At 36.2% G+C, this 20,416-nt stretch overlaps 2 protein-coding genes across 3 annotated transcripts; one reads left to right on the forward strand and one right to left on the reverse strand.

Annotated features, from left to right (window-relative positions):
- Positions 1-410: 410 nt before the first annotated feature.
- LOC139965218 (uncharacterized) lies at positions 411-8,435 on the forward strand. 2 transcript variants are annotated; one of them, XM_071967379.1, is made up of 9 exons: positions 411-765; positions 1,237-1,363; positions 2,064-2,136; positions 2,797-3,064; positions 3,241-3,342; positions 4,296-4,336; positions 5,012-5,062; positions 7,084-7,222; positions 8,029-8,435. In XM_071967379.1, the coding sequence occupies exons 1-9, from the start codon at positions 589-591 to the stop codon at positions 8,140-8,142; spliced, it is 1,092 nt and encodes a 363-aa protein (XP_071823480.1). In that variant the 5' UTR covers positions 411-588; the 3' UTR covers positions 8,143-8,435. The 2 variants fall into 2 exon arrangements, with proteins under 2 accessions (XP_071823480.1, XP_071823481.1); XM_071967380.1 differs by lacking the exon at positions 5,012-5,062 and having other exon boundaries at positions 422-765.
- A 138-nt stretch (positions 8,436-8,573) lies between these two features.
- Positions 8,574-20,376, reverse strand: LOC139965217 (flap endonuclease 1-like). Its single transcript, XM_071967377.1, has 12 exons — positions 20,235-20,376; positions 19,684-19,770; positions 18,863-18,965; positions 18,270-18,329; positions 16,113-16,329; positions 15,373-15,509; positions 15,067-15,133; positions 14,715-14,846; positions 13,836-13,922; positions 13,200-13,264; positions 11,973-12,090; positions 8,574-11,711 (listed from the first exon to the last, which is right to left on the reverse strand). The coding sequence occupies exons 2-12, from the start codon at positions 19,763-19,765 to the stop codon at positions 11,649-11,651; spliced, it is 1,131 nt and encodes a 376-aa protein (XP_071823478.1). The 5' UTR covers positions 19,766-19,770; positions 20,235-20,376; the 3' UTR covers positions 8,574-11,648.
- Positions 20,377-20,416: the final 40 nt, after the last annotated feature.

Raw genomic sequence — 20,416 nt, forward strand, 5'->3', positions numbered from 1 at the left:
CCATGGTGGCGCTCCGCTTAGATGGTGTACGTGACCAACAGCACCAGACAATTTTCACCCGCCTAAAAAATTTCATCACACCAAAATGCGAATTATCTCAGAACCGCCAGGATCGGAACTTACTCAAAGCCGATCGTGCTAAATATGCCCGGCTGAAAGCAACGTTACCTATACGATTGAGACAGTATAGATTCAGCTTAGATGACCCGGGAAGTGATGTTTCCGGCCATCTGAGGGGCCGTAAGATCCCAAAATTTTCTTGTACGCTTCGCGCCAACCCATGGTGGCGCTCCGCTTAGATGGTGTACGTAACCAACAGCACCAGACAATTTTCACCCGCCTAAAAAACATCTGACCTTGGCATCTCTGTTCATATGATGTAGTCTACGGGTCATTTCCAAAAGCAAGTTAAATCGGTCTATCATACAAACGATATTTAGGAAATAATGCATAAAACTTGAACTGTGGAATTAACAAATCCTGTGATTCAGACCATTCAAAAAGCCACCCCAATCTCCCAGGTCACCTGATTAGAATGTACAATCACGTGATTAGCAACCGAACGCAGAGGAAAACAACGAAAAAGTTATGTCAGATACCCTCCTGCTTCGAGCCCTGAAAGGGCAACCAACTTCACTCAATTTATCCAGTAAAGACATCGAAAATGTGCCGAAGATAATATCAAAGCTATTAAGGTTGCAAAATTTGCAACTGAAGAACAACAGAATTCATGAATTACCAAAGGAAATGTCATCGTTACGTACGGTAATAATGTCCCCTTTTGTAGTGTGTATCACTTTAGCGAAATATGTTGTTCATAGCCTAGGCAAGGACGTAGTCCTAACTAACCATTGCTTCATGCGTGTGTAAGCTAGAAATAGATACCACAGTTCAAGAAAAAACACATCGGCAAATGCTTTTATGAACTTCAATGATGATATGTACATTTTGTTTAATGAAAATAAAGAAAGTTGTAACTTGTACTAGGCTACAGACAGCCTAAGTTTGGCCCCGGTTGTAACACCTTGGACTTGGAAGGGTCTCTTACTTTGGCAATATGAAACAAGATTGGGGCATACATTTCTTGTCATTACTAATAATAATCTTGTTCTGAGAGACAGAGGTAGCACAGTTTCAAAGTTTTCCAGTGTGTTTATTCTGAGTAAAGTTCTCCAAAGACAAGGTTGCATTTTAAAACTTGTCATGTTGTAAACCAATTCCCTTTTTTTTTTGCAGCTTACTGTTTTAAACCTTGGTAACAACAAATTAGAAGTTCTCCCAGAAGCTTTATCAGGATTGACTAGTCTTGAAGTTTTACATCTGTTTGGCAATAACATCCAACAAATAGACGGAAAAGTTCTGGGTAACTTAATTTTTTTTTAAATTAGCCAAACCCATAAGTTTAACAAATTAGAGGTCTAGCCTAGCTACTGTGTAGGTTGACAATGTACTTCCAAATTGATAAAGACCCAAACCCAATATGGCCATATCATTGCAGCTTGAATAGTATAGCTATCCTCGGTCATGGCCAATTGCTCATGACACTCCCTGGTGTCCACCCCATCCTCTTTTTGTAGTATTGTTCTAGCATAAACATTGGATGACTGGGAATCAACCCTATGATTATATTAAAGGATGTAGAGAAGGGGCTTGTACAACCTGATGGGGCTGTACTCTGTGAAGCTTGAACAGGAATACATCCACTGCACATCTGAGGGGGAGGGGATTGAACACTGGTCAGTTATCCCTACACAGTAGAGTCAACATGTACACTGTTAGCCGTAAGCATATATGCCCGTTAGAATATTAACATTAATCATTTCAAAGTGAGTTTTCATTAAAATTTTATTCAGTAAATATTATCGTGATACAGTTCATTTGTAGAATTCTCTGATACATGTACTGTAAATTCTTTCAGCTCCATTTCTTGCATGGGTTATGCTTTTACTTAACTATCAATGTTCAACATCATATCTTGGACCCTAATGCTCGCTTGATTTTGATCACTTGCCTTTATGGGAAATATCTTCAGCTTGTCTGTTTTTTGTTTTTTTCAAATTTAGGTGGAATGAAAAACCTGAAATTTCTGAACATCAACAATAACAAATTAAAAAACCTTCCTGCAGCAATGAACAAGTGAGTATTCTTTCAAGATACAATGCTCCATTTGAATTGAGGAACTGTTATGTGATATCTATCAAAAATGATGGTCAAATTTGCATAATTCTGACCTTTGTACAAAGGACAGTACATAAGATCCAGGGACACTTGTAATCTGGGAAGGAATCATAAATTCTGGGGACTACCCTTAAAGTTTTGGACGTCTGGTCACCTTAAAATGTGTTAACTAATTATCATTGTGTAAAAGTAAGTTGGCCTGACGTTTCAAACTTTCAATCCTAGCAGGATCTTCTTCAAAGGCTTAATGACAAGTAACAGTAACAGAAGGTACAAAAACACGCACAGAATACAGACAGGTTAATGAATATGGTGAACACAAAGAGATGGAAATAAGGGGATTAATGGACAAGGGATGGAGAGAAGAAAGAAAGAAAGCAACAGGGGAAGAGGAGAGGTAGGAGATAAACAGTGGAGGAACAAAAAGAGGATAAAAGAAGGGGGTAGGGAATAAACTGGAAAAGGACAAAGACAGAAAGGTGTGGAGAAAGTATCATTAGCGATTCATGTTTGTATGACCTTAAACTAATGTTAGATAATTGATATGGAAATTTGTTAGTAAATTCAGATGAAATCAATTCGTAAATATGACTGAATCTGCTTTATACTGTCTTCCAGACTTGTACATATCCAACATCTCAGTGTGGATGGTAACAAATTAACATCCTTGCCCTCTGAACTCTGCGCCTTGAGTCATTTGGAGGAATTCCATGCTGCCAATAATCAACTTACAAGTCTGCCGTTAGAGTTTGGTTTCCTGGCAAAGTTGAAGAAAGTCCACTTACAGAAGAACAAGATCAAGGAACTACCAGAAGGCCTCAGTAAATGCGGTTGCTTGGAGGTGATAGATGTCGCTGGAAATGACCTAAGAATATTCCCTTCAGAGGTAAAATTATAAATGAAATGAAAAGTGAAACATATTTTTATATTTTCAATATTTTGGTTCATGACAGGAAGTCAATTGTTGGAAGTTAGATAAGAAAAGTGATAGTGATGTTTATTCTTTACATCATATAGTTGTGAAATTGATATATATTTTTCTCCCTATTGCTTTGGTCTTAGCTACACAAGATGCCATTGAAGGAGCTTTATTGTGAAGAAAACCCTCTGCTAGATCAATTACCGGTACAGTCTGTACAGGAGGATGAGGTTTTAACGCTCAAGGTAAAATATTACTTAACCGCTTGACTTGCTTAGTCGCCTTGATATCCGTCATTTCAATGTGGCTATCACAAAAATGGTTAGAGATGTGTCCACTTGGTTATACTGAACCATTAAAAAAAATATATATCTTTGTAATTAACTGGGAATTTACCCATCAATCTACCTTTGTGTTGCTCTTTCTAATCTTTTTATTCTATAATTGGCACAATTAGGACTTTGTATTTTATGTCTAATGTTGATGGAAGCTGCTTTATCCTACCAACATGCAACAATGTTCTTTTATACATATTTTTTCTGAGGTAATTTCCATGTAAAGGCAAACCAGAGTGGTTGTTGATGTAGTCCATGTATGACATCACAAATAATCCTGATTATTCAGTGTTCAAACATAATAATAATGATAATAGTAATAAAAATACTACTACTACGACTAATAATAATAATAAATTCCAATCTTTTATACCTCAACAATGAAACAAACTATTGGTATTAAATGACAGATGAACTAATGTGCATTGTTCTACATTCCATGATGGCAGTATACCTTTTAGTGTCATGAATGGGTATTTCTCTTATGGGGGATTCAATAAATTCAGATAATTTGTACACAGTTTGTATACAGGTCTGAGGTCTATGATTTATGAACCTGAAATCGTTATTTACAAAAAACAACTTGAAATAATCTGAAAATTTTTTTTTCTGATTTTTATGAGATGTGAGGTAAACAATATTGGCATAATTACTGAATTTTACAACAGTAATGCTAATCCAGTTAAGGTTCCATGTTTTTCTAAAATTGTTGGGTTAATTAAAAATCTAATGTATTCTGGAGGTGTACATTAACAGCATGTACTGAGAATAAGAGATTATTAAACTGAAGTTTTATAAAAAAGTGAAGAGCATTTTTGCAACCATTTAACATTGTTTTAAATTTATGTTTCTCTCTTTATCAGGAATTAACAGCAAGATACATTGTAAAACAACTGAAAGAAAGGTAAGTTTCATAAGATAGACACATACAGTACTGCCTCTATTTCAGGGGAATAAAGGACATGCCCGTTCTAAATTATTCTAAAATACCAAAAAGAATAATGCAACTTGTTAAAGATGTAAAGCATAGAGAAAAATAAGGCATAGATGATTCAACCAAATGCTAATCAGGTTAATGGCTGGCAGGATGAAGGGTAGGGTAGAGAAGGGAAGGAGGGAAAAGCTACGGAAGGGAAGGGTAGGGAAGGAGGGAAAAGTTAAGGAATGAAAGGGTAGGGAAGGAGGGAAAAATTAAGGAAGGGAAGGGAGGAGGAGTGGTAGACCAATGTCTTTGTGTACTGATGAATAGCTATGTGTTAGTACTACAGACAGAGATACTTTCAAACCTAAGCTGTGATATTATAATACCTAAGCTGTTTCATTTTAATCCCAAATAAGTTCTGGCTACATGAAGCAAGTCAGCATGATATACATTACCTTTCCATAACGAATAAAATAACCATCAAATTTGGTTTTAATGATGTAAATGTATATGGATGCGATGTAATCCTAATATCCTACAATCATACCTGTTGCAACCACAGTATTTAAGAACATATACTTCCGATGTGTGTACAACTTACTCCTTGCATATCTATGTATGCAATAATGTTCCTCCATTGTGTTTACAAATCGAAAGACGGAGACTTGTGAAAGTTGCCGGAAAGTATTTCTACGAGGACAATCCAGCGTGAGTTGATGGACATTTTAGTTGGACTAACTTTGTCTTCTCGATCACTTCACTAAAGATGCACAAAAACTCTTTTCATCTCACTTGGTTGGTGTTTATAACATAAATTTTCTTCTCAATAAAAGCACCATTCATCACTACCCTTCTTTTGATGTGCACAGTAATGAAATGTATTTGGAATCATCACGAGATATCCAATACAGAATGACGTTAACAACTTTCACAGGGAAAATCAAATTCCATGAACTAAATGTAAGAACCATGTGCAAAACATACCTTCCTAAAATTTTATTTATCAAAAGCTTTGTCTCCTGTTTTGAACAATTTGTCAAGTATAGTTTCATATCATTTTGCTAAATGTTTTGTTATGTGATAATTGATTATGAAAACCCTTTGGAAGTCAAAGTTTGTAGATCTTAACATTTGATTCCAAAATCAGTGTCCTCTTCATGCATTTGGAGAAACATTACCCAGCAAAGGGTCTAAGCATAAAACATATGAAAAGTATGTTACGTTAAAACATGTCCTACAGAGATAAGCTGAGTCACTATTAGATCGGAAGGTAGTGTAAAAATGTGTAAAATCGAACGGTAGTGTAAAAACAATTTTTTTTATGTTTATTTAGTTGCTTCAAGTCTGTCTGATTTTTTTACATCCTACATTGGAAGCTAAAAACATGTTGATCTCAGCAAATTGCACCTCGCTGCAATTAATTTATCAAGATGATTGGTACTTTATACATTGATCCAAGTAGTGTTTGTGTGAAATCTTACCCAAGTTAAAGCCCGGGCATGAACACCAAGCAAGTTAATCGTTACAATCCACTCTTAAACCCAGTCCCCTTACATCGGTAACCGCCGGCAACTGTGTGTCATGAGGCTGTTAGGTCAATAGTGAAGTATCTTGATTTCTAAACAATGTTTTGTTGGATTCAAGGTAGATATTTATTTTTCTTGTTTTTTCACTAATAAATGCACTTGAATATGGGTTAATCACACAGTGTCTTTCTCATGCACATCTATAATATCAAATAATCACTATATATTTTATTGATTCCCCAAGAATTTTGTTCTTATTTGCTGTTTCCTTGGTAAGATCAGTTCAGGCTGTCGTATATAGCAAATTCACTTCTGTATGGTAAAAAATTAGCAGTATGTACAGCACATCAAATGATAAGTATGTTAAGATTATAGTTAATTACAGCAAGGGGTGTTTGATTGACAATAAGACAATTTGCTGTTTCCTTCGTCACTGCTCGGGCATTCTCATGCTAAGTAGCAAATGTGCTTCTTTCTCATAAACTCTTAGCCGTACATACGTCATATTTATAAATGATCAAATATTTTGTAATATTAGTTGATCCACAGATAAATGATGAGTGTTTTAGGTTACGTCATCATGCACTTCCCAGTCAGCATTACCCAAGCTGGTGGCACATGGGATTTTACTAGTGGAAGACATGTGTTTAAGCCCCCTAGTGGGATAAATTGTTTAATACTAATTAACACATGAGACTCAAATGGGTAAATTTAAGCCTCCACTGGCCAATTGCCATTTTAGGACTCATATGAAGCTCCAACATTGCAATTCACATTTTTCTTAAATTGCTTGGTTTCCTCTTGGCTAGCTCAAAAGCTAGGAACCAGTCCAGTCCCAATGGTCCCAAAGTGGTTAGCATGGTTATGATTATTCTTTGATTGGATAGTTCGAAAGTCCCTCCTGATGCTGATTAGGTCCCTCAAAGTAACTTAGCGGCCCAAACTAAACCAGCCCTATTATACACATCGCTGACTACTTCATGAAAACATTTGGAATTTGTTTACTTGCTATCAAGCTGAGTTGTAATGAGTCTCTTCAGTGTAAGGTCGAGTCGAATCAAATAATTGTTTCGATTGCAGTTTAGTCACTTTACTGTTTCTATATGGACAACTTCACCAACCTTCCATCAATTTCAAAACCACTCTAAACAATCCCACATCAACAATTGCATAATTTTTTAAATAAACGCATTTCTATAACAGGTGGTCCTTCATGAGGAGAGCTATCAGACATTATCCAGACATTCGTGATATGCTCGCACAAGCCAGCAAGTGCGCCCTCTGTGGTGGCGCATTCCTGAATACTTGGCTGGAATGCGTTTGCTTCATTGACGGTCACAAGGTATGTGGGCTGTTCCTTAAATTTTAGTTTTGTTCTTCTTTTACGAAAAGATGCCGTCACTCAGAGTTTTCAAATAAATTGTACCTCGTGTTCCCCCCCCCCCCCCCCCCATGATCTACCATGATCTACCCTAACCCCGCTTTCTCTCCCTCTGGTTGCATCGTTGGTCACCATTTTTTATATTAGGGCCATCAAGGGTAATATTGAAATTTTTTGAAATAAAATTGAAGTCTAATAGATTTGCTGTGGCAAACATAACCCCAGCCTGAGACAATTGTACAATATAATGAAGCTAGGGTGCCTTTCCATATATATCTAAAATACTGTCCAGTGTATACATTTTAGTCCATTGTAAAGAAAAATCATTCAGCCTATGAAGAAGATCCTGCTAGGATTGAAATGTTAGGCCCTCTTACTTTTACACAAAAGAAAGAAAAGAAAAAAAAAAAGAAAGAAAAGTTATAAAAATATCTGGTATGCAATGTTGAAGGATGAAACACTCTTTCTGTTGTTCTCTTTGACCCATATGATACTTTCACTCCATACTAAATGTAACAGAAATGTGCACCATGTATAACAACTAAGGTATTGTGATTTTATATCCTTGAGTACTCGAGTCATTCTTTAGATTTAATGGGATTAAAAATAAGGTCAACCCTTTTTGTCCCTTAACTTCTCAAACCTAATGCCTTCCAAAACGACTCCATTTCTGGCTATGCTCTTCAAGGGTGAGTAGAGGATGAAAGCCATATTTCTCAATTATGATAACATGATGTGATTGATAGAGTTGAAATTTTCATCGACAGGAGCTTAAGCTTGAGAATTCACCTGGCCGGATACCAATGAGGGCGCTCCTCTGCTCATACAAGTGCTTCAACACACCAGGTCATCACTTTTATGGAGTAGCCTTTCCACAGTGAAGAGTTGGCCAGGTGCAATCCCGGCCCGCTAGATCAGGTGCAATTTGGGGAACTGGGCTGGCTGGGAAAAGGTCTCTCCTTGTTGCGACAAGTAACAGGACGATGTTTATCATTTATTGAGAAGTGGTAATATTTGTAGAATACGATGAGGATATGATAGCCCATTTTTAAACCTTTAGATATTGAAGGGGTTTTGGTAAGTGCTTTGAAATATATCAATCCATTGGTAAAAGGAGGTATGGTGCTATGTCTAATGGATAAATTTCCATCACATTCAATATTTTATTGATAATGAAAGAACCCTAAAGATGTTCGTTCTTGATGTGTTGAAGTCCAAGAAAACCGACAAAGAAACATTTTAGTGGTGGAAATGGTTCTGAGGAACTGAACATTATTGTCTTTACCTCTGTGTATCAAGTAATTTATATACAGAGTGTCAAACAAATTTATTACAAATTGTCCAAGTCTTCAAAGTTTATAAGAGGGTAGCATAGGTTTCCAAAATGAACGAAAGTTCAACGTAGCATACGAGTACGCTCAACAATTTTGAATTATAGAGAAGCATACATTTATTTTCCGTGAACGAAGTATCCAAACTGGGATTCAACTTCACTTCAACAGTTAGTTATCAAAATTTAGTTTTCTCATTAAATATTGCTCAAAATATTTTCAACAATAAACTTTCTGGAGAATCTGTTCTTCAAAATTGTTCTAGACATTCAAAAGTTTGATACTGTATTAGAAAGAGTATTTGTGATATGAAACATGGTTTTATTTCTGCAAGTTATTACTAGCACTTTACACCTTGATATTCTTTGAAACTTTTATTATGGTTCAAAAACTTCAAATAATGTTGCTTGTTACCTGCTCTTATACCTCGTATGTTTAGAAAACTGTATTTTTAATTCCAAAAGTGTGCTTCCCACATTCTCTCTAGCTTGATTTCTGTTTAAAAGCTTTACTTAAAAAACTGTGCTAATAGATGTGTGCTTACATTACTTGTGCTGTTTTTTGTTTTTAACATTATTGTATTACATTTGTTCAGCATATTAATTGGTAGGCATAATATAATAAGTCCTGTATAACGACAATTTTTTCTTCTTTGAGAATTTTACAAAACAAGGAATTTATTACTTATTCTCCACAGGAGAAATTACTTAATCCATCCAACTGCTGTAAATTGAGGTTTGATTTGATGGTAGTCTTGTACATATTCTTCTGAGTAATTGGGGTAAATTAACATAAGTTTTTCATTCACATTTGTAAGATACTCTCCACTGATGATAAATGTGGTTTACAATGAGTGAGAAACAATGTGCTAGTAGAAGTGTGCTAACAGTACTTGTGCTGTTGTTATATTATTATTATATGTATATATATATATCTATTATTATATATAAATATTATTGTTTGTTAATCATATAAGTCAGTACCCTATCACATTGTGAGTCCTGTATTATGACAGGTTTCTGTTGTTGTTGAGAATTTTACAAGGAATTCATGGCCTATTCTCCACAGGAGAAATTACTTAATCCATCAAACTGCTGTAAATTGGAGTTTGATTTGATGGTAAAGTCTTGTACACATTCTTCTAAGTATTTGGGGTAAATTAATATAAGTTAAACTTACACACTTGTAAGATACCTTCCACTGATGATAAAATGTGTTGCAATGAGTGAGAAACAGTGTGCTACTAGATGTGTGCTACTAGATGTATGCTAAGAGTACTTTGGGCTGTTGTTTTAAATATTGTTTGTTAATTGTATTTAATAGTTGGTACATATCGTATTGTAAGTCCTGTATTATGAAAGGTCTTTGTTGTTGTTGAGAATTTTAGAAAACAAAGAATTCTTGACCTATTCTCCATAGGAGAAATTACTTAATCCATCCATTTGTTGTAAATTGGAGTTTGATTTAATGGGTAAATTCTTGTACACATTCTTCTAAATATTTGGGGTAAATTAATATAAGTTTAATGTGCTGACTTGTAAGATACTTTCCACAGATGATAAGTTGTGGATTACAATGAGTGGAGGGTGCAGGGTGTTGTACTCATTATTCTTAAGTAATCTGTGTAACATTAATCCTATATACTAATCCGTCCAATCAGACAAGTTTTGTAAATGAAAGGAGAAATCAAATATTCATTCTGTCTGCTGTTTTATTTTACATCCATTTTTTCCTCTTTATGAAACAGATGATGAAACTAAAATAAGTACATCATAGTAATGCCAAGAATATTCTTGGGTCCATGCGAAAAAGTTATGCAAAGTTTGTACAAATTGTCTCGTTTTCAGTGTAACACTTTATGGAGAAGAAATATGCAGCATTAACTACAAGATTTTGGCAAAAGATTATTAATATTCAGTTCAAAATTGAAATATTTAGGACATTTTACCCAACAAATTGACAACTCTTGGCAGAAGTGAAGGAGTGGGGGGGGGGGGGGGCATGTGCGGATACACATACATGCCATAATTTATAACTTGATATAAACCCCCCCCCCCATCCCCAATTCCAATGATATAAGGTGAAAATAATACTAGAAAATTGGTTAATAGCATAATTGTGTACCACCAGTCTAATAGCCATCTTAAGTCTCTCTTTCCCACCAAAAATAAACTTGTAGCAATGATCTCAGAAAAGTTATTGGCCTCCATATGGTCATAACATCTCCTCCATCTTTGCAATAGTTTGTCAGTTTGCTGTCTGGTCTTTTCAAATACTACAAGGACAGTAAAATAAATATTATTTCCCTATAAGGTAACTGGGAGTGACAATTCTGGAAAGGGACGGAGGATTAACATTAGGACAATGATGTCTAATGTCTACTTTTAAAAACACGAAGATGCATTCATCAGACGACATAAATTTCTGAGATTTAATTTTCTGCTACGAATGACCCTCCTCAATGTGTTGGAGCCTACTCGAAGAAACTTTGACAGACTTCTTAAAGATGAGCTTTATACTTATCACCTTTCAACTTCAAATATTAGCAAAATGGTAGTCATGGTAACTGAACAAATCAAACATCCCACATTCCCACCAAAATGATGGGAGCAAACTAAAAGCCTAACGAGTACTTCATTTGACCCAATGTACAACATCTTCTGGGTGTAAGTATATCCCTTCTCTGCTCCTTACGAAAATTCATCGCAAATGCATCATGAATCCGGCAAAATAATCGACATAGCACAACATTAGAGGCTATGGAATGATAGCCTATACAAAAATATGTACACATGTCATAGTAAAACCAATTACAAATCATGCTGAAATTGACATTTTACCATTTCAGTCTGAACGCTGTCAGACTGTAAAACTGCTGCTAAATGATTGTTTGTACCAAAAAGTGTTTGTTGCTTGATTGATCTCCAAGGAAAGCTAAAAGTTCAAAGGTCATACATATTAATGTCTGACTTGCTCCAAACATATTTATGTCTGACTTGCTCCAAACATATTTATGTCTGACTTGCTCCAAGCATTAACTGATGTCAAAGGTGGTATCATTTTCTTTTCTTGAAACTGCCTTTGGCTTTCTTGGACTTCTTACCATTCATTTCTTCTGCCTGAAAAGAGAAAAGTGAAAGTAAAAGGGTCACATTTGAACGAACATTTGAACAAAGTAAATGTATCACAAACTCACTATCCTTCAGTCTAATACACAGGGGCTTGAACGTAAACATTTTGGACAATTTTGGCACTCATTTTGGCACTGAGTGATTCTTATGTTTTCAATTCCTCAGAATATTTGATTAGGAAAATGTTAGCCTCAAAAGTTTAGGGAACAATGCTACTACCTTTAATTATAATTTTCTGAGTAAACATACCTTCCTCTTATTGCTGCTTTTATTAGCAACGACAGTGAAGAAGCTGTCCAATCGACCCTGAGTAGCTCCTTTGCGACCTTTCTTCAGTTTTTGACAACCATTCCTGATACGCTCCTCACTGAAAAGGGTTGAAATGTTAACATTTTAATTAATAAACAAATAATTTAAAAAGATAGTTATAATAATGGAGCCGTTCACTTAGCTGGAAAGTTGCCTAAAGTTCAAACCTATGATAAATCGTGCACAAAATGCACAGCTCAAAAGCAATTAGAAGCACTCTATTGTTTTCCAGGAAACCGAAAATGGATAAATACATATACTTCATCTTAGTTTCATTCTTGGTATCCTTTTGAGCCCCACAGGACACCCCCCCTCCTTCAGTGTAAGTTTTGTACTCCTGTATTGACCGATTACCATTCTAACCTGTGTTGACAACCCCCCATTACCCTTATCAATGACCTAGTTCCCATCTCATGTTCTCAGGGACAAATAAGCACCAGTCAGAATGCTTTATACCCAACCTGTGCTGCATGAGACAGACAAACGCTGTTGCCCTTAATAACTTCCCTCAGCTTTCATGGAATATTAAAAATCTTAGATTATCCAAGTGTATTAACCCAACATAAAAATTGTGTGTCACAATTGTGTGTCACAATCGGACAGTTTCCCATAATTCATACATAAAACTGAAGATGTGCGATCCTTGAGAAAAATCAAACTGTTTTCCACATCTTCAGTATTACAAGGTCGAATTATCATCTCTTCTGATGTACAAATATGTGACAGTAAAATGATAATAGATTCATTGATATCCTGGACAAGATGTTGGAGTATTAAGTCAAGCAAACGACTCCCTTAAAATAACCGAATCATCTGTGTTAGTATCCAAGGTACGTAACACAGTTAAAAAATATGTGATATAAGCTTCTACCAATTAACCTGACCTCATGATAGAAATTATCTACAAAAAAAAACTTTCAAACACACATACAGGCCCAGTTGGAAGAATGGAACAAACCAATTTGCAAGATTCAAATTCCACCCGCAAAATTCAACTCAACTGTTTGATTTGATTAAATCATTCAACTGCAAGTGTTTCGTTGATTATACTAAAAAACTTCTTGGTACCTTCCTTCCCGATTGCAGAGATTCGAGGATGGGCCGCACAAATCATCTTTACATAATAAATGAAAGACATTCAGTATGTTTTTTATCAATGATACTCACTTAAATCCAAATCTCTTACACATGAAGTCTACCACCCCTTCCTCATCTGGATCAATCCACTTCAGCTGCAGGGTGAAAAAAATTAAAATTAAAATAAGCACTACAGAGTACTGAGACAAAAATTTAAAGGGTGTGAAGACTTGCGCATAAAGAAACGTCTCATGCCGGTAATCTGACCTAGTTTCCAATGAGGTGTAACAGAAGTGTTAGACACAACCATCGATACCAGAAAATACACACACAGCTTGCTACTGTCGGTAATTAGACACTATTTCACAGTCAGTACATATAGCTACGGTCTATACCCACAGCACAGTGTACATAGCAGCGATGGACATCTCAGATAAGATAACAAGGTATCACGTTTCATTACTGTCTGCATTTTGTAGCAACAAGAAGAAAACGTCATTTGCAAGCAACGGAAAGTTAACTTTTTCAGAGCCCAGCACACGGTTTGGGGCGAGTCTTCAATGCCTTTAAGCAAGCCCTGCTCATGCTGTTGCTAACAATCAAGTTTTAATATAGCCAATGGTATGTGTAATTTGTACCCTCAACTCCTGACCATTAAGTTTTTTAAGCAAAAACACAATTTTTAGGTGATGAAGCCTAAATTCATTCAACTTCACAGCGTTTTACCTCAATGTCCTCAGCTGGGGTGACATCTGGGTGTTTGAATAACTCCCTCGCTTGCTTGAACAACCAGCCTTCTGGTGGAGGATATTTCTATACGTATCAAAAGAAAAAAATTATAACTTGAAAACAAATCGAAACAAATCAACTGCTGCATATTTGGGATGACATTGCAAATTGCTAAACCTTGCACCCTTACGACTGTGTTGCTATCAAAAATATCGAGAAGGTTGTAGTACTATGAATGATACTGCAACGTTGTTACATTTTTCAACCACTATTTAGAGATTCCTTCCCTCCAATCACTCTGTAGATAACCAGATCAACACAAAATATGATACCACCAATGCACTCTTGTAACATTTACATCCTAATTTCTTACTCAGAATTGAAGTTTTGGAGAATATCACTAAGTCGCAAAAGTCTTCATCCTAGAAATATGAGTCACATCTTTCAAAGAGGAAGAAAATGGGAAATATTGGAGAAATTCTCCCTGTCAAACCCCAAGTATTGCCTAAAGATCAAATATGGAATGGGGACAACCATTCAAACAAATCTAAATCATTTTTCATTCCTTCAGAGCCAAGCGAAGGAGCCACTTGTTCTTTGCACATAGACAGTGCATGAACACCTTTCCTTTTGAAAATATTTTCATGGATTCATGATATTTAAGTATCGAAATGCTAGGTGCAACAATTGATCAAAGTGTCAGTTATCCATGGAGGGGTAATGTATGAGCCTTGGGGAATAACTTCTACAATGCTTAAGATAACATATTCATTTTCACAATTTAGAATATTCTACCATAAACGGTATGAAAATAACAGAAGGCAAGGAACATAATTAAAATACGTTCTCTACAAATACTTGACCAGTTTCCTTCACCTTTTGATCAATGTTTTCCAACACTGCTTCGATATTCTTGTATTTCTGAATGAGCTCTATCGCCCTCTTTGGTCCGATACCTCTGATCGTACCACAGTAATCGCAGCCCATGAGTATGCAGAGGTCAATGAACTGTAGTCAAAGAATAAGAAAATGAAAAAAAGTAAGTAGGATATGTTTCAACAAAAATGAGAGAAACAAGCACTTCAATAGACAAAAATTAAAACTTTGAAAGAAAACTTGCCATGAGAGATTTGCAGGTAGTTTGTAGTCAATTCATGATGGATTTGTGATAAAGTCCATGCTAATACTCTAGCATATTTGACTGTACTCGTAATGGGTTTCTACATACCTCTTCATGTGATAAATTCAGACCCTCAAGAACCTTGTTGAAGCTGTATTCCTGAACGGGCAACTTCCTGCAGAGCAAAGACCAACAAATATGGTTTCAATAAAAAAAAAAGTCTTTATTATTAAAATATATATCCACATGATAACACATCTTTCAAGCCTTGTATATGTATATGTTCATTTTGCAATTATGTCATTATCTATTACAAATTACAAAAGAAAAATAATCACTTAAAAACTTGTTTTAATTCAGCTATAGATGGAATCCACGTCAGCTGTAATAATTTGAAAAAAAAAACAAACTTACTTGGCTTCGCTTGCTGTGAGGTGTCTTAGCATGACCTTTGTACCAAAGGTCAAGGCATCCATATCTTCTGTTCCGACTCCGTAGACCTTGTCGCCATTTACGAGTGCCACACACTGGGCTTCGGCCTCTCCCGGAGCCTGCGTGAATAATATGTAAAAATTGCGTGTATTTGCCACGGTGGTGCTAAAAGGTTCTCAAATATGAAATACTGCCTCATCATTAAATCGTTTCATCTTTTAATCGACCAGTGCTGTAATTATTAACCGTCATTACGAGTTCAACCTGGTTAGCCCACACTTGGTTTGTACTCGGCATGAAATTTTCCGGGTATCACATGATCTACAAAGTAAACCAGAGCTGTCTTCATTACCTTAGCTAAGGAAGCAGCTACAGCAGAAATAAACTTTCACAAAAGTACTTAAGGAAGACAGCTATGATTACTTCCAAGATCACATGATACCCGGAATATCACCATTTTTTCCGGGTATAAACCGAGCGAGGGCTAACCAGGTTGATCTCGTCATGAGGTATCACTTGCAACGACATGACTATTTAACTGATTTGTTAGAAACAGTAACATCAACAGTAACATCAACAGTAATATTAACAGTAATTCGAAATGAATTAAAAACAATTAAATTTGGTTCTCCCTTCCTTTGGATAAGGAGATAAAGAGAATTTACATGCAAAGTGGATGTTTTTGCTAGGTTACCACATTTGAACCAGTCTGTTCCACTTACTTCAACGTATGGGATGCCCATAAGTTTCAGTAACTTCTTACAATCTTCATTGTGCTGAGGTGTGGCTCTGACCAGACGTCTTTCAAACTTCTGAACGTTTTCTGTGTCTCCTGCTTCTTTCGCCTTCTCCAGTTCTTTCTCCGCCTCTTGTCTTCGTTCTTTCCTCTTAACAAGTTCTCCAGATTTGAGGTCAGGTGGTTTTCCGTCGAACACGTATCTGTTAGAAAGGTGATGTGAACAATTTTCGGGATGACTCCTTGCACCCAAAGTTTAGTACCTCTTTATATCAAAAACATACTTGAAAAAGTGCGTCTCTCATGGCTCCATCGTTAAGTCACACAGTAAAAGCATGTGGAAAAGTACATGTCACTGGTGAAATGATGGAGGTTAATCTTTGTTGTTCTTAGCTAAATTGCTTTGAAGGACTGCTCTGTGGTTTAAATTTGACCTTCAACTTTCTGATTTCACCAAATGGCTTGAAAGATGCCACCAGACTGAAAAGAGAATTTATACTGGTACAAGTCTTGATAAAAATTTACTCTTGAAAAAATGATTTTGATTTTTGACTTTCAAACATGACAACAACAGTGTTTATCAGTACAGTTACATAGTATAAAATCTAGGGAACTAGAAAGCACAGTATACCACCATACAGTGTTAATGTCTTTACTGTGGAAAGTGCATGCTGTAACAGATCTATACCAAACACATCATAGTTTGTATGGTTCATTAAATCCAGACATTTTAACCAATTTCTTTCAGGGCTCTGTAAGATGACAAACGTAGTTTCCCCCGCTGCTGTTTATATTTTGAAATAAGCTTAGAGAATACCTTGCGTTATAAGCAGATCACCCAGTTTACATTCATGTGGTTTATACATTGTGTACATCAAGTGTGAGAGGCAAGGGCAGCGGAACCGGGGGGGGGCACAGGGGGCACGTGCCCCCCACTTTTCCTCAGGTTAAAAATGTGCCCTTTTTCTACATAAAAATTGAGGTGTCTCAAGTTAGCAAGAGGCCAGGGAACCAGAATGAACACTCGCGAAGGGCCGTTTCCGGCCATCTGAGGGGTTTGTAAAACCAAAAATTTTCTTGTACGCTCCGCGCCAACCGATGGTGGCGCTCCGCTCAGATAGTCTTGCATACAACTTTGCAAATCCTGGCTACGCCCCTTACTTTCAATGAATTTCTGTGGGTCAAACTCAAAGCTATCTCGAATGGAAAATTTGTTAAGATATTAACAAGAAATAAACTCTAATTCGGAAGGTTCCTACATTAGCAACTAGCATGATTTTACCTCATTTTGTCAAAAGAAAACTTGTTCCTTGTTTCCCAATTTGCACATTGGATATTACAGTGCTAGTATGCATATTTTCCTTGAGGGGGAGGGGGGGGGGGCGTTGATGGAGTGATGGGTATACACAAATATGATAATACAGTAAGAGTTATAAAGGGTACTAAATATAAGGCTGCATCACTCCAATCGAATTTCTGCCCTTTGATGTGCCCTTTGATGCCCTTTGATGTCGGTGCCCCCCCCAGATTAAAAGTGCTTCCGCCGCCCTTGGTGAGAGGAGAGACAAGGTGACTTCTTGAAAGGTACCCAACGATTTGCCATAACAGAATCAACTCAAACGAAACAGTTCCATAATATGGTGACAGTCAAAGTTACCTCGCGGAATATGTTGGGTATCTTGATCAAGCAAATTTTGCATTTGCGTGATATCAAAAATAAATGTGGTATATAACCAAGAAACATGCCCTACAAGGTAGCCATGACGATGACAGTTCATGTATCATCTTGGTCATCAAAAATGCATAGTTGGAATATTGGGATTCATTTTCCAAGGAACTAAGCATTTAATAATCGTCCATAGAAATAATAATAATCATCATCCATAGGAATAAATCTAATAAACAATGCTTGTTAGTATATACATCAAAATTAGATAAATGCTGATAATTCTGTTGCCCTTTTCCCATGTCCCTCTGACAGTTGCTACAGCTTGTAAAGGAAGGTTAATTAACTGAAGATATAAGAGGGATGCAGGAAGGCTTGAGTTATGATGTAGATTTCACTTTTAAGATTATCCTGACAACTGTGTATTACTACAAATGCTTGAGACCCCATGAAGGTACAATGTAAGGTATGACTTACGCCGGTTTGATGCCATTGTCGATCATTCGGATCGTCCTGTAGAACAAACCCACCAGGTGACTGGAATTAAAAACAGAATGAATGAAGATGGATCAAACATTCTCATAATATCAGTTGGTGTGCCACCAAATAGCCACAAACACTGCACTACTGAAAACTCAAATTGAGTGTTATGTCAAGGCTACAAAAGCAGAAATATCCAAAATTAAATTTTTGTTCTCAATTCAAAAATTGTTTAAGGATTAGTACACCATAATATTAAAGGTTGTTATCTGACAATAAAAGATAGAACTAGAACACTGATATAATAAGCACAATATCAAAGGAAGTTTCTGATCATGCCTGGGTCTGAGAACTGCATTCATAACAACACTCTTTGTCAAGTACATAGCTATGGAGCAGCATTTCTCAATCAATTTTCTAAGAGGGCCAGAGAGAACTAAAATCCTCATGATTCACAATGCCAGTACTGTGCTTTAAAAAAGAAGAAGAAGGTGTTAAGGGTCTTTTTCGAGCCAGACTTTTGCCTGCTGGCTGACTATTGAGGATTCCTGCTCCAAGAAGCCATGTCGATGGGACTTACATTAACTTACCTGGTAACTTCTCCATCTTCGTTAGCTAACTGAGCCCCATCTGATCTCACAGCGATCAGAAACTGGTAAATACACATAGAGGCATCAATGGCAATCTTCCTGCCTGTAAATTATGACCCAAATCATAAAAAATTAAAACGTTGATCAGTCCAACAATGTTCCAAAAGACTAAAAATGAGCGACAAGCCACAGCTGTCAAATATTTGAAAAAAAAAAACATTTGTATTCTCTCAAGAGCTTTGCTGAGAAAAATTGGTTTGTGATTCATTTTAACAGCTCTAGGTAACATTGGAAAATAGCTAATTTGAAGACCTTCAACTTTATACTTCTTTTTGGTTATGGTTCTTAATAATACAATAAGCAATGAAGTGATGCACATATTATTAACTGATAGCTATTTTTCAATGCCATTATTTGATTTCACATACATTAGATAAGGTGTATGTGCATGAGACCTTAAAATAGGCATTACTTGAAATTACATCTTTGAAAGTTCATTAAAACATAATTTCTTCCTAATAATACTTGTATATTAGTTTGCATTAAGTTTCCCTTCCATTCCTAGTTTATAACATTTTAATGGAATAGAACATGTACGTTTCTGGTATGTGAAAGGATGAGGTGCATCCAACCTTGGTATGTTTTTCACTAAAACAACACCTTGAATGTTATCACGTTTTGTCAATATCAGTTACCAACAGACATGTGATTATCAAGTTGGTTTAATGTTCAAGTTCAAAGAAGTGAAAATAATCACCTTCACCCAGGTATTCGACGAACTACTTTATAGCTTAATTAGCCAAGGCTACAATAAAACTCACCGAAATAGCTTTTCATTTCCTGCTCTTTCATCGCACTCGGTGCAAAGTCAGCAATCAGTTTGGCCAGGTTATGAATACCCATCCTGTCTGCAACAACAACAAATATGGATAGGTTGGACCTAACAAGGCTTAAAAATGGCTCAAGCCTCTAAGGGAATTCAGGATATCAATAACTATTGTTATTCAAGTTATGGAATGAGGACTAGGGGCCTACAAGTTTACAACTTTGACTTGTTCAAGTTAGAATGGTTACCAACATGAAATTGACAATTTATGCTTATCGTAGCCTACAGGCTACAGTACAAACTGTACATACTAAGCTTTGTCAATTTGTCAGATTATTCAGTTTTACTTTGAGTTCAAACGTTTACTTAGGTTGGTCCTAGGCCCTAGGTCTGACCTCAGCCTAGGCATTTCGCTAAAGCTTTGTATACTACTTACTAGGCCTAGTAAGTATAGTACTAATGATAGGTTAACACAGTACTCAATAATATAACAATAACTGTTCATATGAATTAAAGGCATAAAACCAGACTTATTCTAAAAGTTACCTTATTTATCGATGATCTTCTTGTTGAGAATATCTTTGAAAAAACAATGAGCGCAAATTCAAACTGAACCTTTTGTTTATAGTATACTTTTAAAACTCTTGAATGAAGGTGAAATCAACATCGAGGCTACGTGATCTTTAACAATTCGCGCCTCACAGAATTGGAAATTTTGAGTACCGCGG

The sequence above is a fragment of the Apostichopus japonicus genome, chromosome 3 (assembly GCF_037975245.1).
Source record: "Apostichopus japonicus isolate 1M-3 chromosome 3, ASM3797524v1, whole genome shotgun sequence".
Classification (NCBI taxonomy): domain Eukaryota; kingdom Metazoa; phylum Echinodermata; class Holothuroidea; order Aspidochirotida; family Stichopodidae; genus Apostichopus; species Apostichopus japonicus.

Coding starts and splice junctions, on each gene's coding strand:
- LOC139965217 (XM_071967377.1), bottom strand. CDS start 19,765: ATGGGTATTCATAACCTGGCCAAACTGATTGCTGACTTTGCACCGAGT. Junction 18,966..19,683: donor GGAAATGAAAAGCTATTTCG/GTGAGTTTTATT, acceptor CATAATTTACAG/GCAGGAAGATTGCCATTGAT. Junction 13,923..14,714: donor TGGAAAACATTGATCAAAAG/GTGAAGGAAACT, acceptor TGATACGTATAG/AAATATCCTCCACCAGAAGG.
- LOC139965218 (XM_071967379.1), top strand. CDS start 589: ATGTCAGATACCCTCCTGCTTCGAGCCCTGAAAGGGCAACCAACTTCA. Junction 3,343..4,295: donor ATGAGGTTTTAACGCTCAAG/GTAAAATATTAC, acceptor TCTCTTTATCAG/GAATTAACAGCAAGATACAT. Junction 4,337..5,011: donor GTAAAACAACTGAAAGAAAG/GTAAGTTTCATA, acceptor ACAAATCGAAAG/ACGGAGACTTGTGAAAGTTG.